This window comes from Dermacentor albipictus, chromosome 2 (genome assembly GCF_038994185.2).
Source record: "Dermacentor albipictus isolate Rhodes 1998 colony chromosome 2, USDA_Dalb.pri_finalv2, whole genome shotgun sequence".
NCBI classification, from domain to species: Eukaryota; Metazoa; Arthropoda; class Arachnida; order Ixodida; family Ixodidae; genus Dermacentor; species Dermacentor albipictus.
Window position 1 is genome coordinate 36,140,070 of NC_091822.1, and position 20,293 is coordinate 36,160,362.

The following is a 20,293-nucleotide window of genomic DNA, read 5'->3' on the forward strand; positions in this document are numbered from 1 at the left end:
CACGTGATTTAATGGAGATTGAGCCACACTGATCATCCATTATGTAAGTGTTCGAATTGTGAACGATACATCAGTGTGCAAGAACAGTTGATACCGAATTTACTATGTCGACAGCTGCCTTATATATAACAAAGGAACACAACACTTTTCTTTATTTTTAGCCTTGTTTACTGTTGCTAAAGTTTCATCGTGTGCGAATGTAATGGCAAACGCTTGTCATTTACACTGTGTTCAAGAGGTAGTATCATCCAACGATATTGGTTTGTATCCGTGCTTCATATGGGTATATCCCCTACAATACCTGATTACGATAGACTGTTATAAATGCCTCAAACGGTATACACTTTTGTTCTATGATGTTCCAGGTGAAACAGAAAGAAATTGCAAGTGGTAGGATGATATGTTCTGTGTATTTTTTTTTCTTCAGTGCTAATAATTGCAGAGCATTAGGCAGTAAATAAATGATCGGTCATTCATGTCGTGTCTGCTCAAAGCATACGAACGAGTCACCAGTGGCTGAAAACGTCGTCACAAATGAAGAATGATTATTTCGTCGTTGAGAAGGGAACGAGCGCGCGTCGAAAGTCCCGTCACAAATGATACTGCGCCTTCTGAAAAGTGGTCGTGTGTATACTAATATAAAGCGCACTGAAGTAAAATTACACCGCATTGAGTAGCACGTGCAACAACCACGGAGGACTCAATGGGTACTGTGCCGAGTTTGCCTCATAAACGACACGGTGAGCCCAAACACTCGGAAAATTGACACTCTCGGCTCGTTCGCTTTAAACTGATATTGTATTGCTGCACATTATTAATGGGAGGGAATACTTTTGACGTCCAAGTTCTTCAACAGAAACACACATGAGCATCACTGCGTTCCGTTTCTACCAGGTAGTGGCTTCCAAAGAGGACACTTACTCGTAAATTTGCCCGTACAATCAGTCACAAATAAGGAGCCATTCTTGAAGTCACAGCTAATGACCGAAACATGTCATCTCGCCGCGGCAGGAGATTTTGGTGCGTGGTTGCTCCAAAGCTTGCAGTGTAAATTTTGTACGCTAGCATAATTTCAGTTTAACATTTTCATCAAGAAATGAGGTGGCGCTTTATGGCAGAAGCCGTAGGCGTATTTTTTTTAACCCGACAACCTTTCATTTTTCAATTGATACAGCTTTGCGCTGCAAGGCACGAGCTCACAGGTGGTTATTCCATTCACGTCAGCCGCACTTGAACAGATGCGGCAAGCGAATGTGCTGCTAGGCTCACAATAGTATACGTGCTAAATCCGAGGTGATACAAACCCGATGCCCTCTACAATATCGTCTCTGAGAGCTCGTGGGTCCCTTTGGGACGTCGTCCCCGTGGTTTCATAACCTTCCGTTCTTCTAGCTACGCTTATGTGACAGGAATAACTAGAACATATAGCTAACTATCTGCTGGCTTGTCATTGTTTGTTATGTTGAATGCAGAGCAGCAATGTACATCACTGGATGTTCTTATGAGGAAGAAGCCGTGCGTTGCATTTTTTGTGAGCGCATATTTCATCGCAGTGCCTCACCTCGCAGTCCGATGAACCGCGGGTCCCCTGTAGAGAGAAGAAAAAAGGAGTATGATAGTGAATAGTATTTAAGAAATGTATTATGACATAATGCAATATTATTTCTTTTCACTGCAACTGATTTCTTCTGACATTGATCTATGAAGTAGGATTACCGCTAGCGCACACCATTCGTTCCTTTTGGATGCTAACTCGTTTAGAGAAGCACTCAAAAACTATACTGAGTTATGTTCGGTCAGGAGAGCAATGATTTTGTAGCGCTACCTTTTCCGATGCTATTCCTTGTCTCGCTTCTGGCGCTTCGCCTGTGGTCAGAGCGACGCTGAACCCGCGTTATCAGTAGGGGTAGCCGGCCATGAACCGTGTATGATAAGAGTGGCATATAATCGAGCGGGTGGCATAACGTCAAATTTGCGGCCCAAATTACCTTTCTCGAATAAAGAGGTGGTCAGTCTTACCGTGATCGAGAATTATTCATAGTATGGACTCTTTATAGAATACAATTCCCGCACTAGCTTATCTTCACCTTATGAAATCAGATAAACAATTACGTTACATTAATAGTTGTTCGACTTCTTGTATATGGCAAATGTTGCGAAATTCTGCGCAAAAATCGCAGAACCAAAGGTGATTCCATGAAAACCAAAACCTTCAAAACGCACGCCGGGTGCGCCGTTCCAACATGCAGGCTTAGGTATAATTGATTTCTTCGAACAAGCCATTAGCACTCGTAAGAAAACGCAGTTTCGAAGCTGTAATTTATGAGCCTTGTCTACTATTCTCTGCTGCTTTCGTTACGGCAGACGAGCTCCATCCATCTTACTTAACGCCTGTGAAAAGATAGTGTTTGTCACATGCGCTATTCCGTAATATGTGTCATAATGGCTATTCAAACTAAAAAATTTGTTGCTCGGTAAATTTCAGAAATTGCTTTTCGCGATGATATCACTTGAATAGCATAAGATGAGGTTGGTACTTTAGGAACCCCAGCAAAGTATCATTTTAGGCGGCATTTGGCTCCAGGACCTTTCGTAAACGGTCATGCCGGAGAAACCTAATACCGGTTGTACAAATGAGAATGGAAGAGTAGAGCAAGGAAGAATGAAATCGTAGGTCATAGTTCGTGTGGCAGTTATTCCTGTTTCCTTTCTACTTTTTTTTGGCAGGTCACTCCTCAATGTCGAAAGTTCCATTTCATTTGTCATCTAATCATGAGAAGCTTTGCCACCGAAGCTTCGTTTCATCCCAAAAAATTTAGTCCTTCTGGAGACCCCAAGTACAGAAAGCATAAAAGCGCCCTGCATATGAGAGGCAGAGTAAGGTTGGATTATCACGAGCCTGATCGCAGTGTTTTGATTCTCGCTTAAGCCAATATTGCCCAACTTTGTAGTAAAAAAAAAAAGCTTTACCTCTTTCTTTTGAATTCATTAACTTACTTGAAATCTTTAAGAACCACCATAGCGTATTGAGTAAGACAGGCAAGAAGCCAAACCAGTGCATGCCAACCAAGGAAAAAAAATGCAATAGGACAACTGCCAAATCGATAAAACACAAGCGCATGCAAGTAGAACTGATACAGTGTAAACAAGGTCACGTAAATAAAGAATAAACAGCCTGCCGAAACGCTGTAAACAAAACACTGTGTAGTCTGTACAAAGTGCACGAGGGTAAATCAATAGTAGAATACGTTGAGCTAAATACGAAATTCTATATAGAAGAAATGTTTCTGGGAACTCACGCAGCAACGCTAAATCTTGCTTCCTTACACGTGACTCGCGCGCATGATGACTTGTCATGAGAAAGGCTAAAACAAATATAACCGAAATAACTATACGCTAATATGCGTTATACGCTCCGCAAAGCAAAAGCAGTCACGGGCGTTATTCATGTGGAAGGTCTCGTGGCCCAAGGCACCACGCAGCCCGAGGCGAGTGGTAGAAGCGGCCACTGTATAATACGCTCACAGTTCACCAGGTTCTTAATTTAATGACAAAGTGCCGTTTGCCGCTGTACTGCTACCTTCACTAATGATGTGCCCCGCATTACTATTGGCTAGCGTATGTTCTTACGAACAGTTCTAGCCTAAATACTTTTTTTATGAACGCGGGCCCAGCTAACTCACTCGTGCTTTCGAGCAGGAACACGGCAGCGGAGAGCACGATGGCCGGGCAGACCAGCAGGCCGCAAATGGTGTTGATGAGACTGTTGCAGTTGCGGGAGCGCACTGCATCGCCGGGATCCCTGAGTGAAGAGCAGTGATGATAGTTTCCAGAGATAATGTGAAGTGTTCACACGCAGATGCAAGCGACTTGCCGGTTTCGTCCTTTATAACCGCTTGCTCAGTATACCGGGTAAAGAAGAGAAGCGCAAGTTGGAGCAGCCTGGAAGTATATAGGACCCTCTAGGTGGCACCGATTTCGCGGCGTAGTTAGACGTCGATCTATAAATTATTTTAGTCCCAAGTGCACAATGCAGCTACATACAGGAGCTCGACGCACGAGGTGTGTTCCTCACACTTGAAAACATCGAGAATGGTTATAGCCATAGTCGACTAGGGGACAAACTACTTTTGCTTGGGAGCCGAAAACGTGCCACCAGATATTGTCTGCGGACACAAGCGCACTGCAGCCACAATGTGAATCTGCAGTAGGTTTCTTAAACAAGGGCAGTGACGCGTTTCATCATGTACAGCCGCGTAATCGTGGTATTTAGCTGACGTGTTTTGCGTCCTTGATACATGTGCGAAATATTTTTCTCTGTGCTTGAAAAATGGAAAGAGAAGTCGTCATATACTCACACCTGCTGTTTCCCGCGCACCACAAAAAACTGTTTGAAAGGCAGAGGTGCTTTTGTTTTGAATTTTAGAGAGGTACAGAAATACATTGTGTTTCTTACAAAGATACATTGAAAAGGGTATCAATGCGAGTTAGTTGGTACGAATCAGTGGTAAAAACCGTGCAAAACTAATATGGACAAGGGACAAACACAGGACGAGCTCTGTCTGCCATTCACTATAGGGTTTATTGGGTGCATACACAAATAATATTATGAAAAAAGGGAGGCGGGGTGGGGGGAAGTTTTCTATCTATCACTTCATCGGGCATGCATCAAGGTTGAGTTCCTGTGTTATTTCCCTGTGCGGGTTGATTTTGCAGCATTTTTTTACCCCTGAAAGATACATTATTAACGCTTTGTTGAGGCATGTACCACATTGCAAGCAAGAAATATACCTCCATTTAGAAGACTTAGATGGCCTAGTTCGTTGCTGGCTTGATTAAACATGGTTATAATGGCATGCTTTGAGGATACGATCATTGTAATTACTTACAATCATTACCATCAATGGTAAGCGCGATAAGTACCGAAGTCCACGGATATGAAGAGTGTAGAAAGTGTTATAGCGTGGCTGGAAATGGTTCCTTAATGTTGTGCAGATCAGAACTTTCAGTAGTGAAGCGAGACATGATAATCTGCTTTTGTGCTGACAAAGTGTGCTGTGGCAATATTGTTTCTAATCTTTCTGCGTAGCATCTGCTGCTCGTGTATTTTTTACGCTGTAATGCTCAGTTGAAGTTCGACGACTGTCCTGCGTGCATTCTTTCCATGCCCTGTCCTCAAAACGCGCCGTTATAACCATGTTCCACCACATATACCTTCCTTTTTGTGTGTCTCCGTCAGCGTCCATTAAGTCACAAATATTCAGTGTTTACTTTTGCTCCGGTTTCTCTTTTTTGCTTAAACTCAGCCTGTTATTGTACAATTCTCACTGGCGATTATTCTTGTTGGCGACTAGCAACACACCGCAAACTACCTGACGCCAGTTTGCGATCATCATTGGTCAACTAGGCGTATTCGAATACTCGCAACGTTTTAATAAGAAATCGTATATTGTCCTATTGTACTCGCTTTTTGTATCTAATTGCCAGTATTAGATTTCGACCTCAAATCAAGTAGCGATCATTCAAAACTGCAAGTATTCTTCAGAACGGAGACAATTACGTCAGGTTGTTGACTGTACTCAATGAAACATGAAATTTGGCTTTCTTCGAAAGAAACTTTCATCGCGTGTATAGATTAAATACGTACTAGCGCCCGCTACGTCACTTAGCCAGAACAAACATGATGCCTCCAATGAAATTCTGTTTACATACGGCACTCAATAATTGGCACTGCTTGGCATTATTTATAGACACAACTCCTGAGTCTTCGACTTTACTTAAATATGAATACGTTTCACTGCGAAATTCATGATACAATAATGGCGCCATCTCCAGCAATCATACGAACGAAAAAGAAAAAACAATATTTTTCTTTGTCGTTGTCATGGCCGCAGACGACAACCGTTTGTTTCGGTTGCGAAGGCATACATATATATTAATTGGTCAACAAGGCTGCCTTTTATGCTTTATATAGTGACGCATGGCCGCGCACGCTCTGGGTAGCACTCAGTTTGTGAACAAATGGCTTAGTGGTTTCTAATGCTCCTCAAGGCTTTTAATGTAGCTTGTTTTGTAATGTGCCCTTCAATCATATAAATTTTTTGTTGTTTCGAACACCGGGGTGCGAAAATTATTTGATGGTTGTATATTATTCCGAAGGGGTTTTGAAAAATTTTTCATGTCCAATTAGATTCGCTTCTGTTACTATTCGATTAGTATTCGGTTCAGTCCCAGAAACTTGCGCACCCCTAATCGTCGGCATCAATGCTTGTCCGCTGCGCGCTGTGAAATGGTAGCAAGTGTCGTGCGTTGTCTTAAACTGAGGCCTCTGCGATTCCCAGACACGAATGCCAGAGGCCACGTTTAGGCTCTTAGGGTTCTTGCGAGTCTGTTCTTAAAACCGGATTGATAGACACAGTCAGCCTAAACAAGTGGTGAAAAAACACTGTAGTCTTTTACGTATATAATAAAAAGACAAGATCTGCATTTTAGTAATGTGTATATGCGTTACTAAACTTGACAACACAAAGTACCTATATCATTGTGGATGATTAGTGCCACAGCTACCGGGCCCAGCCTCTTCTCTATTGTGCCAAATGATGGCAAACTTTTGGGTTTAGTGTTTCGGTGTGCCATAACGCTGGTGATGCCAAGTTGAGGCGTTCTCTGCCGCTTACTTAAGCACATGTATACGTACACGCGATCATTCCGACATATAGCACAGATAACCTTCTGCATTTTGGCTATGGATGTTCTCAGCGCTTATACTAGCTCCTCGTATACCGTGCCGCAACGTTATGTCCTTGTTGCCAAGGTGCTAGATATTGTGAATATTCACTCTGTGTACTCAGGCATGATTCGGTAGTTATCGTATGAAAATCACCGCAGTGCACAAGATAGTAGCCTTTTACAAGTGGAAGCTTGCTATACGCAATAAGCTAACCAGAACCTGGCTATTTAACTACCTTTACAACAGCTAGCAGCACGCCAGTAGCAACCTTGCAAACGAACTGAATTAATTACTAAGCCTGCGTCAATAACAGGTTGCGCAAAGTTTTAACTAGAACGTAGCGGTACACGCGCCTGTTTCTCCCTCTTTATCTCGTCCCACACGATTCTGGTTATTCTAGTGTGCAGCGCAAGGCACAAAATGGAATGTAAAGCGCAGTCAACGACAAACAAACTCAAACTAACAGCTTAAACAGCTTAAACATAACACATAATCATAAACATTAACGATGCTTGACAAAGTCTCCATTTGGAACCGTACTGCGTGCCCTCCAGAAAACGTAAGCATCATATGTTTGCGAAACGGCAAGGCTTTTACGAGAATGAACGAATGATTGTCTCAAACACGTAAGCCTCACTACATCAACTTTTGCTGTTGCCGAAATGGACCACCCGTGCTTAACATGCATCATCAGCAACAAAGGCACACATCAGGGCTCTAATAAAACTTGAATTTATTGTCATGGGTAAGTGTAACACTGGGCTGCGAAATGCATTGAAGGAGCGGCCGCGAACGTAGGGACCATCATGCATAACACGATTCATCTGCCTGAAAGAAGGGAACATTAAACAAGAAACCACAAATTCATTAAGTAAGAACTAAAGGAAGTGGAGGAAGAAAATATGGAAGAGACCACAATATAGAGTTTCCAACCATATAGGGCATGGTCGCCTTCCAAGGACGCCCTTTTACGTGCGACTCAACACTATTGTTAGCGGCCCGTCTGCCCACTTTTAGGATTTGCCCTTTGAGCGAAACTCTCGGCCTAGGCATCCTTCTCTCATTTGGCGCCTCAGTTTTGGGCGGCAACTCAGTATCAGTTCCACCTCGTTACGAATGAATCCTCCGATGCGTGAGGCAGGTAGCCGAGACCTTGAGCTGCTTGATGTACCGCCGTCAATACGCGACTAGTAATTTCCCTGTAAGCGCTGAAAATTTTTGTTTTTCTCGTTTTTACTTTTCTTTCTTTTCCAAACTGCATTTTAGTGTTGTTCAAGTTCGCGAAAATTCATCGTATATCTAGCCGCGTTCGTGGCCGCATGCGAAGCCACTATGTTAAAACCATTGAGGAATACTATGCCGTGTCACCTGCTGCGATTAGCGAAGACCCTATTGTGCGGAAAATATCAAGCATATTTTCAAAAATTTGAGATATACGAAACTGACTGACTCCAAGAGAGCGCATCGTGCACGATATTATTATTTTTAACGCGAGTGGGAGTCAGCTGTATAGTTTTGCCTAGGCAAATTCGCGGCCGCCTGCGCGTGTGTGGTCGCCGGTACGCCTGTAGGGTTTGTGTAGCAGAGTTCACGGCCGTCTTCACACGTGCAATTCCGCAACTATGAGGCCAGAACCGTTTAGAAACCGTTCTTTACTGAGTTCAATTCTAGCGTGGATAAATAAAACAAGTTTTTAGGCATGTGGGGCCCTTCGGGCTGTACTTGCCGGCCATAAGGTAGCCTTGCCGCCTGTGGGATTACCTGACTGAACCATGTCGAATGCTCGGTTGCCATAGTGGGAAGTTCGAATCCCACTATAAGGTTGGTTTCTTTTTTTCGCGATGGTGAGCTTGAAATTAAGCTCCTCCAGTGCACAACATCTGCAGGTTTGGAGTGACGCCTGTCACCGGCCAAGAACGCCGAGAGCGAGCAGGGCTGTACTAATCCAGGTACAACCAAATTAGGAAGGCCCACTAAACATCAAGAAGACACTACCTCACCGGAACAGGAATTGGCCTCGCTGGTGCAGTATTCGGCCATCCCCTCCCAAATTACTCACTCAATTACCCAATGGCCCTCAGTCTAAAGCAAATGCGGAGTACCTGGGCAAGGTGGCGGTTAGACCTGTAACGCAGCAAACGCTGCTAAGAATCTATGGGAGTGGACAGGCCGCAAAAGTAAAGTGACCCTTGCAACGTTTAACACCCGAACCCTCTCGAGTTAGGCTAGCTTAGCACGACTCTTTGAGGAATTATCAGACATTGTTTGGGATATCATCGGCCTTAGTGAGATTAGAATAACTGGTGAGGTGTGGTGAACTACTGAATAACGGGCATGTCCTCTGCAATAGAGGTCTCCTAGATCAAAAGCAATACAGAGTAGGATTCCTAATCTATAAGGACATAGCAGGGCAACATTGACGAATATTCTACAGCATTAATCAGAGGGTAGCTGTAGTCGTAATCAAACTTAATAAGAGGTATAGATTAAAGGTAGTAAAAGCCTACGCTCCAACATCTTGTCACGATGATGAGAAAGTAGATGATTTTTATGAAAACGTGGAATTAGCGATCAGAAAAGTGCAAACTCAGTATATTGTAGTAATGGGCGACGTCAATGCAATAGTGGGTAAAAGGAAGGTTGGAGAACAAGCAAATGGAAACTGCGGCGTTGATTTTAGGAACGCTAGAGGAGAGATGGTGGTAGAATCCGCAGAAAGGAATACGCATCGAATAATGAACGCCTTTTCAGGAAGCGCAGCAACGAAAAGGGGACATGGAAAAGCCCCAATAGTCAAACAAGAAATGAAATTGACCTCATACTTTGTGCTGATCCCAGCAGAGTGAATGATGTAGCAGTGATAAGTAGGGTGAAGCGAAGTGATCATAGGTTAGTCAGCGCTAGAATTCACCTCAATTTGAAGAAATAAAGAGCAACATTGGCTCAGAAAAAACAAGTCAACCTAGAGACAGTAAGGGTACAAGCAGACAAATTCAGCTGGTACTCGCAAACAAATATTCAGCCTTAGAACAGAAAGATGATGGCATAGACCTACTGAATGAAACCGTAACTAGGATGGCTTCAGAGGCAGCAATTGAAGTGGGAGGCGAGGCACCAAGGCCACCAGTAGGCAAGCTCTCCCAAGTAACAAACAACCTAATAAAGAAACGAAACAAAATGAAAGCGTCCAGCTCAAGAGATAAGATCTGTCAAAACTGATAAACAAGGCGCAAATAAGCGATATTCGAAAATACAACGTGACAAAGACTGAAGAAGCCGCAAAAAATGGACGCAACATGAAATCAGTGAAAATGAAACTTGGAATACGACGAACCAAGATGTATGGACTTAAAGATAAGCAGGGTAATATCATAAGTAATCTCGAAGATATAGTGAAAGCAGCGCACTAATTCTATACCGATTGTGCAGTACTCAGAGAAGTCAGAATACCTCAATTAGAAACAGTAATGAACAGGACACAGAAACTCCTCCTATAACTAGCGATGAGTTCAGAAGGGCCTCGCAAGACATGAATCGAGGAAAAGCGGCAGTAGAAAAGGGAATAATAGTCGATTTAATCAAAGATGGAAGAGACATAATGCTTGGAAAACTGGCGGCTCTTCATACGATGTGTCTATCGACTGCAAGGATTCCAGAAAACTGGAAGAATGCAAACATTATAATAATCGACAAAAAGGAAATGTTAAAGAATTGAAAAATAATAGGCCCATTAGCTTACTCCCAGTATTATATAAAATATTTAACGAAATCATCTCCTATAGAATAAGGGTAACACTGGACTTTAGTCAACCAAGGGAACAAGCTCACTTAAGGAAGGGATACTTTACAATGGATCACGTCCATGTCATTAATGAAGTTATTGAGAAATCGGCACAGTATAATAAGCGTCTCTATACAGCTTTCATAGATAACGAAAGGGCATTTGATCAAGTAGAGATACCAGCAGTCTAGCAGGCATTACGCGATCAAGGAGTACAGACAGCTTGCACAAGTATACCTTGGAATACATCTACAGAGACATCTACAGGCTGATGACATTGTTGCATTCTGCAACAATGCAGACGAGCTACAAAAAATGATTGAGGACTTTACAGAGAGAGTGTAAGAGTAGGGTGGAAGATTAAAACAGAAGACAAAGAAAATGATGAATAGCAGGGCAAAGAAACAAGAATTCAGGATCGCCAGTGTGCGTCTAGAGTCATTGAAGGAGTACGTTTACCTAGGTCATGTAATCACAGGGATTGCTGATCATGAGAAGGAAATTCACAGAAGAATAAAAATGGGTTGAATCTCATACGGCAGACATTTTCAGGTCCCGACTGGAAGTTTTCCATTATCTTTGAAAAGGGAGGTGTACGATCAGTGCATTTTACCAGTGCTGACATACGGGGCAGAGACTTGGAGGCTGACAACGAAGCTTGAGAACAAGTTAAGGACTGCGCAAAGAGCGATGGAACGAAGATTGCCAGGCAAAACGTCAAGAGACACAAAGAGAGTGGTTTAGATCAGAGAGCAAATGGGTATAGGTGATATTCTAATTGACATCAAGAGCAAAAGATGGAGCTGGCCAGGTCAGGTAATGCGCCGGTTAGATAACCGTTGGACCATTAAGGTTACAGAATGGGTACTAAAAGAAGGAAAACGCAATCGAGGACGACAGAAGACTAGGTGGAGCCATGAAATTAGGAAATTCGCTGGCGCTAGTTGGAATCGGTTGGCGCAGGCCAGCGATAATTGGAGATCGCATGGAGAAGCCTTCGTCCTGCAGTGGACATAAAACAGGCCGCTGCCGCCGCCGCCGCCGCCGCCGCCGCCGCCGCCGCTGCTGCTGCTGCGGCTGATGTTGATGATATATCCCCGCCTCGGCATCGGCCACGAGCCTTGAGATCTGCTGGCTTCCTCGGCCCGCATGATGGACCCAGACTCGGGCTTCGAGGGTGTAGCTCAGTAGCGTATGCTCCCAGCGCGTTCGGTACGAGGGTGCGTTCCCTGCTCGTACCCCTCCCCCCTTGTTCGCACTCCCATAACATGTGTTCCAGGGTTGCCCGGGCCACACAAAGCTTGGAATGGAATGGTTTGACAAAGAAAGTTCTGGGTAACAGATATTCAATATAACCGCGTTTATCAATGTTCTTGTGTATAGCTGTTGACTTGTCTATGCGACCGCTTGTCTAATATTTATTTTCTGGTGTGGCGGCGCAAATTTGCACCTCGCCCATCTGTAGTGTTGTGTGATTTATCTGTAGCTCTGACGGCTATCCTCCCACCCTTCGCCCGACGTTCCGGGCGTGGCGGCGGCGGTAGTGACGGTGGCGGCACGGTCCCTCGAGCCGCCCCATTACCAGCGAGCGAGGTGGTGTGAGCGGGCGCCCATGCGATGTAAACTCCCTTATTCTTGGTTTTCCCCGCGAGCAGTACTCGCAACGACACGAGGGACATGCTGCCAATAGCGTAGTTGCGAACTGCCGTCTGTTGGTCGCTAATCGCCGCTTCGGCCCCGGTGGCCACCCCCTCCGCCTTCACCCTGCGTACCGTGACGCTAGTCTGAGAAGCATTCCCGCTATCTACCACCGCGGCCGCGATGTTGCGCCTGCGCGCGTATCTGGCCGTGTCCACCAACACTTTGTCTTTGCAGATGCCGGGCTTCCTCTGCACGTCCTACGCTCTCTTTTTCCTTCTACCACTGTGGTATTCGGAGTCCATGTTCCTCGGTAGCGGAATGACGAATAACCTGTCCCTGACATTTCTCGGTGCGTGGACTTTGACGCCGTGTTGAGCGTGATACCCAATGCTTAACTTTTATAGCATGTATCTGCCCCTTCTGGTCTTGGAAAGTCATTAGTACTTCGCTGTGTTCTGTGCCTCCATCATTCCTTCAGCGTGTTGCGTAGAACCAGGTCAAGTAACCTGCTCATGCCGGTGTTGATCGGTAACCTTATGGCTTGTTTGTAGGCTTTTCTGATTTACATCTCTGTATTTTCTGCTACCTGCCACTTGAGGTGAGTGGCACGTACGGTATTCGGCTATTTACGGTGGCCTGAACTAGTCTGATCATGTTACCCCCTCTCATACCGATGTGCCTGTTGGCTATGCGTCTGAGTAACCTGACGCTCTGTGCGGCCACGCCTTTCAGTCTCCTGATGGTCTCGGCGCCGTGGCCGTTGGCCGCGATGCCTATGCCTATGCTAACTACCCTGAGTATGGGTCGCCCGTCGGACGTCTTTAGTCGTATGTCCCTACAGTAGGTGTGAAGAAAAATATTTGCCTGCAGGGGTCGGGATATTAGTTTAGTCTTGACGATGTGGTATGCAGACAGATGACAGGATAGATTGTAAGTAAATACAGTGAATGTAGAATACAATGGACTGAAAATTAAAGCGAAATTATTGGTGAAGCAAGAGTGTGCGCAAGGACAGAAATGGAGAGGCGAGGCTTCATAGGTAGTGGAGTTTAACCGTATCCCGATCTTAGTGGCTGATCATATGTAGAGCCAAGACCCCTGGATATAAGTGCAGATAATAAAACTATGGGTAAGATGGAAAGTTGGAAACTGTCGAAGATTATTGCAAATGAAGACTCAGTAAATAATTATTTGATATTGAAAGCTGCTTGGCAGAGAAATGCGACGATTGATGTTGCTGGAAGGAGTGTAGAGAAAGAATTCGAAATATATATAAAGCAAGTGAAACATAGACAATCAGGGAAACGTCAGTGTGTGCATGGAGTGAAGAGGAAGAGGTAAAGATTGCTGGGGAGCCTAGAGCTGTACGACACTAGCGAGTGAATATATATAAAATGGAATGGACTGAATAGAAGTAAACGATAAATTCATAGTCAGTTTTGGAATTAGGCGAGCGTCTTGAAATTTTTAACGGAAGGGTAATTGGTGTAGTCATGACTGCATGCCGATCGAAAAGAGCGATTTTTTTGCAATTGCAGTTTAAATTTGAGTGCCCCATGTATGTTTCCCGGTATTACAGAGGGGCGAAATGAATATAAAACGAAATGAGGTGCAGACTTGTTACAGAGAGTTAAGTAACGGCCAAACACAACTGAAGCACACGAACGCGATACAAGACAATAGATATAGTAAACACTTAATTCCCGATAAGTTCGCAAATCGCCTTTGCTTATGCCATCATTCTACAATCTCCCTGCAGGCACCATCTCCCTGTGAAGATGGATAAGGTAGGGCACGCAGTTGTAAACTTTTATGTGAGTACCTTCTTTATCTCCGAGTGAAATCACGTTCTGAAATTCGCGGCAAATATTAATTGCCGTAGGCGATATACTCTCAATTTAATAAAGTGGCGGCGAGGATGACCCTGGCATTCAAGTAATCGGGCTCGTCCTATAGCAAGCTTGCAGAGCAGACGCTCTTGTTTTCTGAGAAACACACGTAGTCGGAAGACGTGTCTGTGCCCAACTGACTGCGGTGTCACTGACTCGCTTGCAACATGGTCGGTCGACGATTTTTGTCATGTTTGTTTTAAATCATGCGGCGTTCACTGTTCCATCGGGTAACCGTCACGCCACATGCGCCTGTTTCCTGCTTTCTTGTCTACAAGATACAAGCCCGGACGCCATCACTCACCTTGTCTGCGTCATGCGCGTTACAGACAGAATGTGAGAAGGGGTTAAGTATACCCCACCTCCACCACTGAAGTATCCCGGGTTACAATGGAAATATTACGAAGCACGGAAGTTGCGTAGTTGGTGCGTCCGGAGGTGGCAAGAGTACCGTCCCCAGTGGGAGGACCCTTCCACGATGGCGTTGCTTTCTTGAAGTTGATACGCTGCCCCTGTCGATGAAGCCTGGCCTCCGAGATAGGAACGCCACACGGTGCAATCTCGGAGGCCACGCTTAAAATTTCTCAGCGCTTCTACTGAGCGCTGGTATTACCCGGTCTCAGTAAACTTTTAAATATAACCCTTAAAAATTTGTATACTTACCATTCACCTGGAAGAACACAGAAAGTAAATGGAGCACAATAAACATACATGTTAAAGTTATAACATAAGACAGTATGCATGATGTACTAAACTTGGCAGAATTCCACTACCGACCCCGCACATGAATCGTATACGCCCGTCGAGTACAGTGGCGATGCAAGCAGGGACAAAACATACCGTAGAGTTTCGTACAAAAATTAGCCAGAGGGAACTCCCTACATACATTACTACCAGAATTCTGGCACCAGAGTCTCTGTGAGCTACAAGCATGGCAGTTTAGTCGGCATTCGAACAATGGGTAGTACAGAGATTTGCCTTCACTTAGTTTTTCTGGATTCAAACTTTTTTTGGATCCCCGTAATTCTCAATCTTCAACAAGTGTATTTCTCGGATTCTACAAGCCATAACCAACAAATGATTACGAGGCAGGCGATAGTGGCGGACGCCTGATTAGCTGACCAACTGGGGATCTTTAAAGTGCAACCAATAATTGGTACAGGGGGATTTGTACGTTTTGGTCCCATCGATATGTGACCGCCATAGCTGGGATTCGATCCTGCGGCCTCGGACAGAGAAACCCAACACAAAATACTGCGCCACCGCGGCCGGATATATACGTTTCAAGAAAAAATTGCTTTATCAATGTAAGTATTTGCAATGCTTTCGTACGTGCACGATGACTTATTGCCCCAATGGGCTTAGAAACCTACGAGTTCTCGAATGCTTATAAAGATAAAGAGTAATAAACAACTTCACAATACCGCATGAAGCCACAAAGTACGTAGATTAGACAAATCCATTCACCATCAACCATACCCACGATAGCTCCACAATCGCAGTGCGATTTCTCTTCTCTAGCAATTTTCGTAGGAAACTCAGTTAAACACACAGCTCAGCAGCGTAGAAACACAGATCACTATCGCATCCAATCACCACGCGCACCGTTTAATTCGATCCAGTAGACAGGACGCATGGATGGTTCATACACATGGAATGGTATTTCAGGACAATCACTATCGCCTATACTTTTGCAAGATTTCGCTCTACAAGCAGCACGCACGTCGGCGTCTATGAGTGACAACGCTCCTGAAACTGGGCTAGGAGAGCGTACTTGGTACTTTGCTAGGCACTGTGTCACAGTGTTGTCGCCCGTAGACACCAACTTTACAACATGTGTGGCTGAACACACGAAATCTCGCGAAAATGAAAGTGGCCCAAAAATTATTGGCTGAAAGCACCAAAAACGTGCAAAAGGCTAGCAGCCACCATCACGTCATGAATTTCAAGCCCAGTGATCAAAAATAAATCAAGTTGACTGATGGGCAAAGTACCCAGACACGTGATGGCACGTAGAAACAGTGTTGCTTTTGGCGTGGTAACACTAGATAGACGTGCAGAGCGAGTAGGGAACAATGTTTTCAAATATCGAGACCAAAAAGTGAAGGCGTCAAACGCGACGAGCAGAAAGCGAGCGGCGAGGGGTCGAGAGAGCTGCGGTAACTCCTGCTTACACCTGCGCTCCAACCTATACAACTAACCAAACTATGCAAGGCGTGTCCTTTGCAGGATTCTGTGTGTGATGGTCCCCTTTATCGAGGTAGAGACCAGAGTACGAGGCGGTTGCCTTGCGAAGACTGACTGTCTTAAGTCATGCTCAGTATTTTTCATCTGCACAAGAAGAGAGCTGGCCCAAAGGTTTAATGAAAGACCACAAAAGAAGAAAGAAGCAGCGGCATATTATAGCATGCAGAGTGGTCTCTCACATTTCGCTTCCCACCATTGAGCATTTTTTTACCATTTTGCTTTTGCTTCCGTAATGTACGTTGCTAAGATGATTGTAAGACGCATTCCATCACCAGTGTGCGATGCAGAATACATTTTTCTTCAGAGCCACTCACCAGAATAGCGTTGCCCTCGCTCAGTACTTTACCATGAGGTCTCATTGTAACAAGTGCTTATTCCGCCCTGAAAGAGTACGGGGCTACACTGGGAACGAGAACGTTACCTTATTGCAGCACAAAAATGAAGAAATGGCCAAATGGATGCTCTCCGTCAGCGGAATTTGCCTTGAGCGGCACTAGCTGGCACTTCTAGGGTTAATGCTCTACGTGCACATACACAATTAGTCGAGAAAGTGGACAAATACAAATAATGCAAATAGAAACATACAAATGTCGCTAAATGTCAACAAAAATGCAGTCGTAGTTTTCCCCCAAAAGCGTATCCAGCTTTTCTGAACACGACGGTTTAGTTCACGTGAGTGCCACCACGTGGCGTACTGACCTTAAACATTTCAAACTGCCCACGGTGACGCGGCTATGAAATCAACAAGAGAAAAAAAAATAATTAAAAGCTATCCCGGTGACCTTCGCCGCAATGCACGTTCCGCCGCCGTTAACAGTGTTCTTGACGAAGCGTAGCTACTCGTCGCCTGGAAATGAGTCATCATGCTAAGAGCGTATAGTCGCGACGAGCGATGATTGCTTCTGGGCTTTTGGTACGGTTATATTTTTTTCCCTTGTCCTTTATTTTCTTTTTTATACTACGGAGTAAACAAGCTAGGGTAGCCGTCGGAAGCACTCTGTGGAAGCCTTTCTTCAGTCGGCACACATTCTTAACGTCCCAACATCGCACAGCGTCTATGAGAGACGCCGTCCTGGACCGCTTTTGCTTTTGACCAATCGATCTCGTTAAGGTGGCTCTGATTATTTCCCTGGCGACATTGCTATGCGCACTCATGGGCTACCGCAGCAGCTGCAAATCTAGATCTGCCTAAGCAATCACATATATACATGGATATCTTGGTTTAGCACTTTAAAGGAAATGTCACGACACAAAAAATGTGCTATCTGTCTGTGTCGTCGGAATTTCCATGCTATGGCCGAAGCTGCTCGCAATATTACGTCGCATTTTCTGGTCATCATGCCAGGTACACCCTTGGGTATGACATATACAGTACTTGGAGTTAGTTCCGAAAGTAGTCTCCTGTCACGGATATCCACGTGCGTGAAGGAAGACCGCTATGTAACACTGTTGTGCAGTAATATATGCGGGATTTATCTGTTCTCCGTATTCTCTACCAAGCTGCCGTTCCGCCTTTATAATATAGCCGCAATGTAGACTAGCAAGTATCGAACGCCATAAAGGATACCCACATACTCAAAGACTTCGCGCACAACTCCTTACAATTACTTATACTCAGGAGTTGTGTGACTGCCACGGATATCCTTAATGGATGTTACATAATACAATATTGGGTTTTACGTTCCAGAACCAAGATCTCATTATGAGGCACGGGATAGTGGGGGATTCTGGAAAAATTTGGACCATTTGGATTGTTTAACGTGCGCCTAACCTAAATGCATGGGTGCTTTCGCATTTCACACCCATCGAAATACGGCTGCCGTGGCTGGAATTCGATCCTGCGACCTCTTGATTAGCAGCCGAACCCAATAAAAACTAAGCAACTACGGAGAGGAAGAAATTTCGGTAGTTCGAGGAAGGTGACATTCGGCACGTGAGGCAATTTGTTGCCATCCTCATTACGTGAGAATCCGTACCAGCCGTCGAAGACTGACACCGTAGAGTGCACTGTATTTAATGGGATGGAGTCAGCGTCCAGTATTTCATACCTGAGTCACGCTGTAACGACTGATGACCTGGCATCTCGCTTGTACGTGCAGTCACATGACAACCGCCGGGTGCTTACGTCGGCCACGGAACCTACGTACTTGACCTCTCTTCAACACTTGCCGGTATTCTCGCCTTATTTCGCACCATCGAGTTTCAGCTGAACTGCTTTAACAGCCAATTAATTTGTGTCGAAATTTGGCCACCCAGTTAGCATTATGCTTTCTTACTTTTAGGTAATTTTTTTATATTTAGGCTAGCGCTGTCCTGAGATTTCCAAAGGTTTCACATTTGGCAAGATGCCCACATTTTCATCAGGCTCTGTTCATATTGCTGCAAGGAACGAAAGGCGACGTGGCTGCAGCAAACAGGAAGATGGGCGACGCGTTTGTGGTGAACGAGACTGGTGTCCGCGCGGCGATGGTGAGCGGCTGTACCACGTGTTTCTAGCAGAGTTGTCAGCGCTGTAAGACTCGGCGGTGGGCGAAACATTGCGGGCGTTTTCATCAAAACGGCTCAGGGTTATCGGCGTGCCACGAGTTTTGACAGTATCGGGCAACATGACCAATGCGGCGAAAGGTGAAACAAATCGGCTGGTCGTCCGCAGTTCTCCACTCAGTCGGGTTGCGAGAAGGCGGAGAGAAGCGTCAGGGTGGAGTGAAAATAGTAGAAGGGCGTTCGTTAGCTCTGGGATGGGCGACCGCACACACAAAATGTAAACCAACGTTTTCATGTTCCTGGCGAACGATCGCTCGTAGAGAGGAACTGAAAATGTGGTAGCATCAAGGCTACGCGAACAGAAAGCTGCGGGCGCATAGCATCCAGTTCACGTCTAACGATTCGCACCGCGTTCACTGATGGCGACGCATGCTGCTGTGCGGGTTGATCTTTACACGTCGACGTTGCGGCAGTATTGGGAAGTCTGGCGAATGGTTGAAAGACGCGTCGGCTTTTTTGCCTGCTTGAATTGTCGGCACTCTTTTATGATTGCATCAACTGTAGAGCAGCTTTTGCACATGAGGAGATTAAACGCGTCGTGAGCAATGCCCTTAAGCACGTGGCCGACCTTCTCAGCTTCTGTCATGTCGTGATCGGCCTTACGACAAAGTGCCAGCACGTCCTGGATGTACGAGACATAGGACTGCGTGGGAGATTGGGCAGGGGAGTCCAGTTCCTCCTTTGCGGCAATTTTACGACCGGCTGGTTTGCCAAACAACTCTGTCAATTTCTCTTTGCATTGGTCCCAGCTGGTTAGCTCTTCCTCGTGGTTTTCGTACCACAGCTTTGCCGTGCTTCTTAGGTAGAACAACAGGTTAGCTACCATGAGCGTAGGGTCCCATCTGTTGATTCCACTCACGCGTTCGTACATGACCACCCACTCTTCAACGTTGGCGCCATCGGTACCGAAGAAAGTTCCAGGATCCTTGGGTTGCACAACGACAACCGAAGGTGACAGCGACGTAGCATGCGACGGTGACGTAGGAGGCGGCAACGACGTTGATCCCAAGTGCTCACCGTCATTCATGGTGCGGACGGTGATGCAACTTCCACGGCGAAGCTCCGTTTCCAGCCGTGATACTTCGCACTTTCACCAATTTGTTACAGGGATGTTGGTAGTATAATAATAATAATAATAATAATAATAATAATAATAATAATATTTATTGTTGCCATCTTACAATAATCGTACATCAGAAGGCAGGCCCGTCAAAGCCAACGAAGTGGCTTGCGTGACTTGGCCCGGCATGTCGGCAAAGTCAAAATGGCAACATGTACAGAAATGACAAGCTCGTGAAGTTCATCACACAAAATGAAACAGAAAATCAGCTGAAATCAGTGACAAAAGAAATACAAGAAACAAGAAAAGAGAAATGTAGTATTATACATATCTTACAGTGCCTTCAACATTTTTTTCAAGTTTCGTTTCGAAGTTGCAGTAAATATATGATCAGGAAGGTC

The 20,293-nt window shown here is 45.1% G+C and overlaps 2 protein-coding genes across 2 annotated transcripts in view; both read right to left on the reverse strand.

The window, feature by feature from the left end:
- Window positions 1-3,808, reverse strand: part of LOC135920427 (uncharacterized) — a 53,120-nt gene extending 49,312 nt beyond the window's left edge. Inside the window, exons 1-2 of the mRNA XM_065454697.2 lie at window positions 3,684-3,808; window positions 1,562-1,588 (exon numbers count right to left, since the gene is read on the reverse strand). The gene's annotated coding sequence lies outside the window, so the exon portion shown is untranslated. The remainder of the gene's footprint in view (window positions 1-1,561; window positions 1,589-3,683) is intronic.
- Window positions 1-20,293, reverse strand: part of LOC135920421 (PH and SEC7 domain-containing protein-like) — an 82,628-nt gene that overhangs the window by 3,568 nt on the left and 58,767 nt on the right. The window contains exons 9-11 of the mRNA XM_070533210.1: window positions 14,705-14,711; window positions 3,684-3,802; window positions 1,562-1,588 (exon numbers count right to left, since the gene is read on the reverse strand). Coding sequence (XP_070389311.1) covers window positions 1,562-1,588; window positions 3,684-3,802; window positions 14,705-14,711 — 153 coding nt within the window. The remainder of the gene's footprint in view (window positions 1-1,561; window positions 1,589-3,683; window positions 3,803-14,704; window positions 14,712-20,293) is intronic.